Raw genomic sequence first — 12068 nt, forward strand, 5'->3', positions numbered from 1 at the left:
TGTCACATGTGAAATTTTGTCCAGACTCTCATTTTTCTGGCTTCGCCATTGCTACTTGTACCATATCTCTCAATGTTTTACTCAAGAACTATTATAGGGTCTATACGATCCGCTCGCAGTTGAAATACTCTCTATTTTTTAAAGAAAATATAAATAAATAAAGAATTCAAACAAATAAGATATTAATAAGTCCTATTTGTAAAAGAAATTTTAAATTTTATCTTACTAATTTCTTATTTGTATTTATCTTTTTCATAAATAGAATTTTCTATTTGTTTTTTAAAAATGAAGAGTATTTTGACTCATGGACTTGCACTAAGCATAGATGCAAAAAAATAATTGGCACGGAAAAATTGTTTTCTAATATATAAATGTGAATGAAAGATTGATGGAAGGGCCGACACAAAGATGTAAAATGGATAAGTAAATTGACATTTTGTTAATATTTAGATTAGATGATATGATTTATAGATAATAAAAGATAGATAGAGACACTCTAACATAATCCTAAAATTAAAACAAATACCATTACCGTTTTATATGATGTGTCTCATTAGTAATACTTTTTTGTTAAAAACTATTTATCATTTTATAATACCACTACATATTAGTATATTACTCTTGTTTATTATAGTTACTTTTGGTGGATAAATAATAATTACATCAACATTTTTGTCTTTAATATGTTATTATGTATTGAAAATTGGTATAAGTAAATATTCAAAATATAAGCAAATTTTATCTTTTATATTTATTACATAATTAATATATTTTTCGTCTATAATATAGATCAAATACATTAATTATCTAATGAATATAAAAAATAAAAAAATTATTTATATTTTTCACAGAAGGAGTGTCTACTTTTAAAAGCGAGCATGTTTTAAATGAGACGATACCGCGAAAAATACATTGTGTTTTTATTAAATACTATCATGATGATGGTTTTTGGGTTTATATATTCTCCCAACCTCTGACAAAACATTCTTGTATGCTTTGTTATGTTATAATTATAAGACTAATAAAGCATTCTCTGAATTATTCTATGGAAAAAACAGTATCAGCCAGTGCCATTGAAAACACAACTTATCAAAATGAGGAAAGTGGTTGGACATCTTACTTTGATGATTTCTCTAAAAACATTGAACCAAGTTACTGTTCTTCTTCAAGTTTAGGTGGTTCCTCTTTGGTCTCAGATGCTGCTTCTTGTGCTGCATGGAAATTCTCACATAAAAATCACATTAGAAACTCACAAAACCTCTCTAAGAAACTCTCTTTGAAGAAAACAAGAACCAAACAAATATCACAAGATGACCCTTTAGAAGACACCGCCAGCTCCCCTGTCAATAGTCCTAAGGTACGTAAATAGTTGATGTATCTGGTCAATAGTCGTCATGTATGTAAATAACAAATGTATGTGGTCTATAATATAGATCAGATATATACATCAGTTATTCAATGAATCTGAAAAATGAATTTTTGCTTATACTCATTATTTGCAGGTAAGTGACATGAATCCAAGAGAAATGATTTCAAGGAAGATTGATGATCAACAAGATGGCTCTAGGGTAATCAACTATGATTAATTCATAATTGATGTTTTTGGTTTTTTTTTTTCTATGTATGTTATGATTTTGGAATTTGAATTTTTATCATAACCATGTACTATATTTTATGATGATTTTGTAGGGTAAGGGATTTAATTCAGAACATTTTTCAGAGCTAGAGACAAATGATTGTGACATGAATTTCAATGGAAAAAATATTGATTGTACAGATTTGAAGAAAAGAGGACTCTGTTTGGTTCCTATGTCCATGTTGGTAAATTACTATGGATGATGATTGAATGATAGTGTGTTAGTTCTTTGTCTACAATCTCCTTTCTTCTTTATTCTCTATTCCTCCTTCTCTTGGTGATATCTATGTGTAGTGTAGCTTAAAGAAATGGATTTGATGTAGTCAGTAATCATTGTACTTAATGATCTCGATTGTTGATGAAGATTGGACACCGGAGATTCTTAGTTTTTCCTCTTGTCGAAGGAAATTGTAAATGAATTCGATTGTTAATGAAGATTGGACGGTGGAGATTTCAAGTTACAAACTTGCTGGAGGAAGTGGATTTGGTGCATGTAGTTAGTAATCATTGTAATTAATGATCTCGATTGTGTGATGAAGATTGGACGGTTGAGATTTCAAATTTTATGTTTTCATAATGAAAGATATATGATCTCTATCTAATGACTTAGACATCATCAACTGAAGTGTCGGTAGAAAATTATTGACCGCGGTGATTTTGAGTCTTAGATTAAGTGCTCATGTTAAATTGCTATATTACATATAGGATGATCAATGATGGATGAAATAATTTGTACAATACCTATTATTATTCAAATTGAGCTAAAAATTCATATTAATGTTTTATTTATTTGTTCTTGAAAATAAAGTTAGTTATGTAGTTCTAAATTTGGCATTCTAAATGATGATTATTATTATTTACTTGAAAAACACAATAAAAAAAGATATCATCTAAACAAATGAAAAGGATCTTAATTTCACTAAGATAATGTTAGGAAAATAAGTGGTTGACATTACCATGAACTTTTAATAAACTAAATGTTGATTTCAACAAAATAATGGAAAATTGTGAGGAAGAGCACTATTTAATTTTTTTTATCCTGTTATTGCTAATGGGGAGAAAAAGTCCAAGAGATATTGGACATAAGTGAAAAAACTAGGTGGATAAAATGCTTAATTTTTACTTTAATAAAAATTAGTTTTATGATTTAGTAAAAAAGAAACTTTTATGTGTGAGTTCCTATAGCATATATCTCCGATGGTAATATCACTTTGCATATCGTACATTACTAACAAATGGATAATCATTCACCTATGAAACTCTTATTGGAGATACTCTAAAGTATCTAAGTTACACGCTTTACTTCTTAAATATAGAAGTGGTAATGTCACTATAATTATTTTTTTTGGTTACAAGTGTCACTTTTAAATATATACATCTAAATTATACAATATTTTCAACAAAACTGATTAACAAATATACATCATATGTGTTGGGAAGTTTGGAGGAGTTTGGGAGAAACAATGAGGCTAATGTTCCAGGATTATAAGAAAGGGAGACACCATATCTCAATTCAAAACCTTAAGGCATTAAATTAATAGGTCACTTTTTTTATATATCTAACATCCAGATATTACCGTAACAATGTAAAACACATTAGATCATTAAAATGAAAATTTACTAAATTATAATTTTATCACACTCTTTTAATTTGACACCTGCGGTAATGCTTAAACTAAAGATTTATTGTTAATTGAATAATAATCAGGTATGTTCAGTGATGAATGATGACATAATTACTTGATGGCCGGAACAAATATTCTAATGTTTTGAAAAAGCATAAGAAGGTATATATTTTTTCTGTACAACGTGGAAAAACTAAGATTCATGGGCAGCAGTACTCTATTTGGTAGTAATAGTAATACAGATACAATTGTGCGCCACATGTAAAATATATATACATTTTGACTAATCTCTAAATAATATGCTTATATACAGTTAATTGTGATATTAAACATATAATTATCTAATAGATATTGTGTTAGATAGTGGTTATCCAAATATGTTGAGAGATGGGGGGACAAGAAGGAAGGGTGAACAAGTGGGGTGGGGAGCACCTTACACAAATTGTATAATGCATTGCGGTCATATATCTTGCAAATCATAATAAACTTTTGAAATTTCTCAAAGAACTAACTTGACTAATAATACTAAAGTTTCATATTTAATGAAGTACCTTAATTCAACTTACATGTAGCTCTTTAAGCAGTACAAATCCCAATATAAGTATCAATTATAAAACTTAAGCCCGTGAGAAGAACTCGAACCATAAGATCAATATTAGATGAGAGTATTTCATAACTTAAAGCTTCATATTTAATACTTTTATCTACTCAATTTGATAATCTAACCCGAAACATCAATACAAATCAAGTAAACTTATTAACCGATTAAATACATGTTTTTTTGTGAGGCATATAGTATCCACAACTAACTTGTTATCAACTTTTATTTGACATGCATAACTTGTTCTTATTGGTTGATAAGCAAATACCTCTAAATTATTAAAGGGTAAATTAGTAAAAACTTTTTCCGTATACTATTTGTGTAACTTGATTATGTTGATATTTTATCTCATTGATTTAATCACTTGGAAAAAATATACTGATTAAGCTACACATATACCTAGCTAGTTATGCTATGTGATTCTCTTGAACATTAGTCTTCTTTGGTGATTCCCCTATGATTGAATAAACAATCTATACATTTATTCGGTGAATGTAGTAATGATTGATATAATACTTTACTGATAAACATATTAGACTTAAGTGCTTAATGAGTTCCTTTTGGTACGAATTGTTTGGAAGAACTGATTTCTAGTGTAAATAATTATTAGTTATATTTTACTTATCTCACACCTGAATTCTAGATTATCGGACTTTCTTCCTCTAGGAACCGGAGAGATAAAAAAAATACTATAGTCAAGCAAGAAGAAAATCAAAACAAAGAATCACGAAAGATACTTCTGAAGCTTCCTTCTTATCTTAAAAAATAGTTTGTTTTTTTTTTAACCCTTTGGTTCCTAGGGAAAGGGACCCTAGTAGTCCAGAGTTCGGTCGCAAGGTAAGTAAAGTCTTACTAAGAAATTGTTCTACCCAGGAATTGAACCCGGGATCTCCCGAAATCCGTCCTTTTTTGGTGAAACTCATTAACCACTTGAGCCCAATAACTTAGTTTAGTTTAATTAAAAGAAAGAGTCTCAAATTAAAAAATTAGTTTCGTCTCCTACCTCATGCTGGCCATGGGCAGTGATTAATGAAAGAATATATTCATAAATGGTTGCAACAAATTAAGACCCCGCCATGTGCTTAAGCATTTAAAACAGGTAAGCACTGAAGAATAGAAACTTCTTAAAAAAGTTTTACTTAAATATTCCATTGTTGTCTACTAATTGTCTTTCACCCTCTCCATTATTAATTACAATCAAGATTACGAATTTTGGTCATTGTGAGTGTGCGTGCATTGAAATAAAATAATTGAGTATATAAAGAAAAATAAAATTGGTGAGTTAAAAAACATTGAAGAAATTTTAAGAAAAGTTTTTAGGTTTGAAGTTAGACGAAATTTTACTAAGGATCAAATATAAAGAAAAATAAAATATAATTTTTGAATCTTGTCATGACAATTTTTATTATTCACAAAACATTTAGTAAAGGTATTCGGTAGACTTAATCCTATAGCTAATAAGTTAGTAGATACTAAAGATATTATTGGAGGAGATGAAATTTAAACTTTAGATTAATTATTATGTGTGAGTTTAGTCACTTGGTTATTGAAAAAAAATAATGTAAATGGATGCATTAACATGACTTAGAGACAGAGGGAGTATACAACATTGAATATTTTATGTATCTGATTCTTAATATAGATCAGATACATATGATACTCAATAAATCTAAAAAATGACTTGTTTCTTATATTAAGGACTAAGTGGGTATAAATGGTTCAAATACATGCTTTATTTTTATTTTTTGACAAGATATATGCTTTATTTATCAACTTAAAAAGTTGTTTTTTTGCTTATTTTCAAAATCGAAGGGAGAATATTCTTTTTTTGTTTTTGTTTTCACCATCAGTATCCAGCTCACTGGATCACCTAATTTGATTCGGGGGTCGGTTCATGCATCAAGTGATTCAAGTCACCTTCTGATTGCAATTGCGGGTGGATGAAATCATAATTCTTTCTACCAAATTCAGCGTCAATCATAACTTGACCAACTCAATGTTGATTGATAAGAGAAAATATTTTTTGTGTATAAGCTTTGTTATAGTCACCACTCACTCACCATCATAAAATAATAATGTAAATGTGAATTAACCTTTTGACAGTGATATGTGTATAATTGCATCCCATTGCCATGGCAAAATTAATGTTTTTGAGATTGACAATGTTGGATTAGACTATAATTATGGGATAAGTTAGAACAAGAGAAATAAAATTCATTTATGTCAAATACTGTGTAAAGTCTCTTCTACTATATAAACTTGCCACTAGCTAGCTAGATTGAAATGACAATCATTCATTCATTATCTGAATCTGGCTTCAAAATTTGTTTATCATCACAGGTTAGGTAACCAATCAAATAGTTAAATGGCTATTAATGATGTGATTTGTGTGATGAGTTGGTAGATTAAAGGTCTAAGTCTAACTCAAACCCATAAATAAAAAACAAATTAGTTAAAGAGAGTAAAGATCCGCTTTATTTTTATCTCTTCATTTTTGCCATCACTAACTTAAACCTTGTTTCCATTTGCGCATGATTAAAAATAAGTTTTCGGTGTCCCGTAAGTGTAGCTCAAATGATAGCTATCAGGGATATTATTGACGTGGCCAGAATTCGAACCCCGGATTCCACAATTCTCCACATTTAAATGTGTGAAACTCTAGCCACTAAGCTACATTTGACAAAAAAATAAGTTCTTGGTAGTCCTGTAAGTATATAGTTTATTTGGTGGCTATCAGAAATATATTGGAGGATCAAAATTTGAATTCTAAATTGTTTACTTCAAATTTAAAGTGTGGGAGTCTAGTCATTATGCTACTTGAAATTATGTTATAGTATAAATTATGTATACTTCAATTGCTAGATTGAACATCGTCTTCATGTTTAAATTCAAGACCTTGCAATTGTGTTTATATCTTTTTTTTATGTAATTTAATTTAATTTTTTTTGATGAGCGATGTAATATTTTTTTTGTTACAATGGAGTCAGAGATGATCGAACCTAGGACCTCCTGCATACTATTCAAATCCTTCACCATTAGACCAAACTTAGTGGCTTGAATAAGTGATGTAATTTAATTTGTGTATAGTTACTTGTATTGACTTTTGTAGAAAAACATCTTCCTATAGTACCCCGTGACAAGAATAAAGTGAGAGCGATTTTACACTGTACGTGTTGCTTACACTGAACTTATCTAGAATGCGATTTTACAATCATGAAGACATGCATGAGAGACTTTTTTATACAAAATCAATTAGAAATGTCTAATTTGCTTTTTGCTAAATGTTTCTTGTTAATTTAATTGATAGCATATATTATTTGATTATCGTTTACAAATATTTTACATGTCAATTATTGATTTCAGAATATTAGCTTAAATAAACTAAAAATATCTTTATGTCAAAACAAAAAAAAAGCTAAAAATATCTCTTAAACGAACAATTAATCAAAATTGTCAATTTTATCTCTCCCCCCTTCCCTTCTCTCTCTCTCTCAATAAGAGCATCCATAATGGAGCTATCCAGTTTAAATTTGTACTTAAATGAGTCTCTTAAAATTGAGTTTTTGGCCTAACTCACCATTACAAAACCGGATTGTAAGGTGAGGATTGTCACTTGCTTATAAACACTTGTCAAGGCCATCTCACAACCGATGTGAGACTCTTAACACGCACCCTCACGCTCAGCACTATTGGGCTTGGTGCATGGATGTAAATGGTGGGTGGCCCGATAGCGGAAACCTGATAACATATGACCCAACGGATCAGAGAGAGGCTCTGATACCATCTTAGAATTGGGCTTTGGACCTAACTCATACTTACAAAACCGGCTTGTAAGGTGAGGATTTTCACTTGCTTATAAACACTTATCAAGGTCATCTCACATCCGATGTAAGACTTCTTAACAGAGTCATATGTACATATCACTCGTATATAATCTTCTAATAATAGTACGTAATAAACATTTAATCCCTTCAACTAAACACCTCTTAAAAACTCTATATGGATCCCATCAATAACTCAACGTTCATCAATAATTCTATATATTTATAAATGAGTCTGACAAAATATATATTTTAACGAGGAGAGAGAATGCTTGTATAAGAAACAATACCTATCTATTCAAAAAAAAAAAATGAATGCACAATTTTTAAGATTATTTTATTTTATTTTTTTGTCAAGTAGTTTAGTGGCTAGAATTAGTCAAAAAAAAAACTTAGTGGCTAGAAAATTCAACTTAAAGATGAATAAGTGGAGTGTTCTGAGTTCGAACCCAAGTTCCTGAACATATAGTGTGATATCCCTACCAATTGAGTTAAGTTCACGGGGACAAAGATTAATTTTTCATATTAAGTATTTATTTATATTTACATAAATTACATTTAGAAAGTACTATAAAAAAAAAAAATTTGAGTGTGTATAATCAAAAATTTGGACTAAATACGTAATTTTTGCTTGGACATTCTCTGACATTGTTTACGAAAATGGCCGGCAAGCAAGAGAAATGAGAGAACAATATCAAACAATGTAACGAATAACGTATCTTTCTGGGCGGCGAAGCTTAGGGGTTTGGACCACATTCTCTTTTTGGCCGTTTCTTCATTGCACCCAAAAAAACTAATATTTTAACACCAAATCATATCTGTAATTGCGGATTATATGGGTCTCTAAACTCCCAAAATTTAAGTAAAGAATAAAGTTAATTTAGAATGTTTATATATTTAAAGAAAAAGTTAATTAGAAAGTCGCATATTTATAGGGATTTAAAATATATTTAAGGTAAAATTTAGTTTTCAAAATATAATTGTCATTACGTATAATTTTCAAAAAACCATTTTAATTTTTAATAAACTTCTTCTTGTTTTTCACTACTCTTTCTTTCGTCCAATGTTCAAATGTAAAGAAAAAGTTATTAAAAGATGAAATAAAATTTTCAAAGGTTGAAGTCACTTGATTTGGTTGTACATTAACTAAGTTTGTGTTAGAAACTATAAACTATCAATCATCGGCTATAAGCTAGTTCATCAGCTATAAACTAGCTTATCAGCTAGCCGTTATTTTTACCAAACAGAACTTAAGTGTGAGTTAAGTTCTACATTAGTTAGAAGAGATCGTATTGATCAACATATATGTGAGATGACTTGTATGATTACACAAATATTAAAGACCCAACAATTAATGAGTGTAGTGTTAATTTAAGATGTAGTGAACGATGGTGTGCAATCTCAAAGAATAATCATGTTTAATGGAATCTATTATTATATGTACATGTTAATAGTATTATTTTATGCTTACATTTTTTTTTCTTTTTTGAGGTTTTCTTCAATGTATATTACGCAAAATGAATCATTGGATGAACTAGAAAAGGTTTCGGACAAAATAGAATTCATGAATAGCCACATTAGCAGCTAGAAATATAGGTCCTTCAAAAAACTAGAAATATAGGCAAAGTTAACTTTAGGTTGTGAAAGAAACGACAAGTAATTCTCTGTGAGATTAGTTCAGTTGGTAGATATATATTGTATTATATATGTGTAGAGATTGGAATTCGAACTCCGATCACCATACTTATTGACTTTTTAATGGAATTTCTAACAAACCACTAAACTAATTCATAAAAAAAAAATGACGAGTATAAATCTTGAAAGAACCTTAAACCAATGCGAGGTATTTTGCATCCAAAAATGTCAAGTTCTATTTACACTGAGAGGGATACTTGCAATTGCAAGATATGAAGGATGGAATATGCATAATGTAGCATAGCATGTGTTCTACACAACCGCAAATATATTCTGGTCATCTTTTTATTGACTGACTATTTTGTAAAGAGAAAACATTTTTTATCAAGTAGTTTAGTGGTTAGAAATTTCAATTTTAAAGTGAATAAGTGGTGTATCTGAGGTTCAAACCTTGGCCCATGTATATTTAATACAATATTTCTACTATAACTGGATTAAACTCACAAGAACGTAAATAGACGCCTTTTAATTGGTGACATAGTGACATGACAAATAATGTGGTTAAACCAAAAAAAAAAAATCAACCATCATATTTAAAGATCATGATGTGGAGAGATTAACTACCAACAAAGTGATCAAACATGTTTATAATGAGCGTGAAAGCAGTGGCGGCTAAAATAACTACCATCTCAGCTGTTTAAAAAAAACTCAATTTTATCTTAAAATAACTTCTAAAATACCAAAAATAATAATTACCAGAGCCTGGACAAGTATTTGGGCTGTAGATCCACCCATGCGTGAAGGGACTGGATCTTCTCCGGTGATAGGAGAGCCAGAGGTCCTGCGCAATCATCCCCATCCAAAATTAAAAATAAGATAAAATTTCAATTGCTTAGATTTGCACTTGAGAAAAATTGAGAAAAATTCAAGGACAAAATCCACTCGTGAAGCATGTCGTTCATTCATTAGAGGTAACAAGATTGAAATGTGTCATTGTTAGCTTAACTCAGCTGTAACGACATCATATTATATATGTAAGAGCCGAGCTTCGAGCTTCGAACATTCTGACTTATTTACTTTTAAGTTGAAATTTCTAGACACTATATGTGAACTACTAGAAAAAAAGACCGACATATATAATAAGTCAATAACAATGATGGAAAATGATATAATATTTAAAAGCGTTTGACTAACTCAATTGGCCAAGATGAAAATTTCATATCATCTTCTTTGATGTTTCAAATCTAAGACTCAGCAACACTTGATTTTTTTTTTCTTTTTTTTCTTTCATATATCTTGTATTACTTTTCCATTTTACAATTTTCTTTATGTCTCTAAACATGTTGAACCGATCATATCCTGTTACCTAAAAAATTTCAAATATATATTGTACAAATATTAAAAATAAATATTGAAAATTGTCCATTAATTTTGAAATTACACACAAATAAATAAAATTACATTTGTATCACAAAATACTTGCTTCCAAATTAAAAAAGCTTGATTCTAGATATACAATTACTCTCAACACCATTGGAAGTTATATTAACAGAAATGTCACATGAGCAAGAAGCTATAGCCTTCAATTTAATATATTTCAAAACAATTGCTTTCCCAGGCAATTCAGTTGTTGATGTCAAATTAAATCTCATCTTATTTTTTATAATATCTGACCAAAAATTTGGATTTTGTATCAACTTTCCAACCATAAAATTTGCTGAAGTGTTCACATTAATTTCACTACGTGAAGGAACAAATTGTGACTCAATTGGAACATTCCCTACAATAGTATCATTATAAGTGATATAACCTGTACAATTTTGATACTTGAAGCTTCCATAATTTGGGTTCATTATTGTGATAATCATGCCTAAAGTCACATTCATAGGCATATTGGGTGAAAGGAAATTAAAGTGAGCAAAATTAACACCAATAGTAGGATCCTTGGGCTTAAAGACTGTAAAAATCAAGGTTATAGTCACAATTGAGACAATGATCAAGAACAATGTAGACACAATCAAACAAATTTTGAGGCCTCTTTTAGCCATATGGTTTTGATTTTTTGGGTAATATGAAGGGAATTGGGAAAATGAAAAAAAAATTGTTGCTTGCTTTGCTGACTATTGTTGGATAGAACTTGTTTTTGAAATGCAAAATCTATTTGAATATATATATAATGATACTGTTTTAGTGTATTGGACTCATACTTTGCTATCTATTGGTTTAGTGGACATATAACAAAACAAATGTTAGCCCAAAATAGTGGCACTTAATTGACTCCTAATTTGTGTTTGACTATTGAGATTAGATCCATACAATAAAAAGCATATTTTTTGGTTATCATGAATTTTCATCGCCGTTAGCGATAACTATAACCAATCTCCTCGGAAAACTTGTGGGGCACACAAAGTGAGGTCTTCCTTTCCAACTGAATTTTCTCCATGCGCATGAGCCAGAAATCGAACCTCCGACCACATATTTAAGGGGAACAAGACTCTTACTACTTGGGGCAATTCATTGTTGATAATAAAAAGCATTTTTAATTAAAACATTAGATTCAAGTGATTAATAATTTTACACTAAGATGCATTGTTCCGAAAAACCCAAATTTAATTACTAATAGAAATAACTCTGGATCTGTTTGGTTCGAAGTAGATGGAAGGGAGGGGAGGGGAGGGGGTAACCTTGAAAAGGTTCTTTTTTATTATTTTTTTTATAAAAAAAAAATATTTTTTATTCTTGAAAAAAAA

At 29.6% G+C, this 12068-nt stretch overlaps 1 protein-coding gene across 1 annotated transcript; it reads left to right on the top strand.

The window, feature by feature from the left end:
• Nucleotides 1-903: 903 nt before the first annotated feature.
• Nucleotides 904-2414, top strand: LOC123898185 (vascular-related unknown protein 1-like). The gene is made up of 3 exons (XM_045949077.1): nt 904-1357; nt 1503-1568; nt 1690-2414. Exons 1-3 carry the CDS (start codon nt 992-994, stop codon nt 1837-1839), a joined length of 582 nt encoding a protein of 193 aa, XP_045805033.1. The 5' UTR covers nt 904-991; the 3' UTR covers nt 1840-2414.
• The last annotated feature ends 9654 nt before the right edge of the window (nt 2415-12068 follow it).

This window comes from Trifolium pratense, linkage group LG7, assembly GCF_020283565.1.
Source record: "Trifolium pratense cultivar HEN17-A07 linkage group LG7, ARS_RC_1.1, whole genome shotgun sequence".
Taxonomy (NCBI): Eukaryota; Viridiplantae; Streptophyta; class Magnoliopsida; order Fabales; family Fabaceae; genus Trifolium; species Trifolium pratense.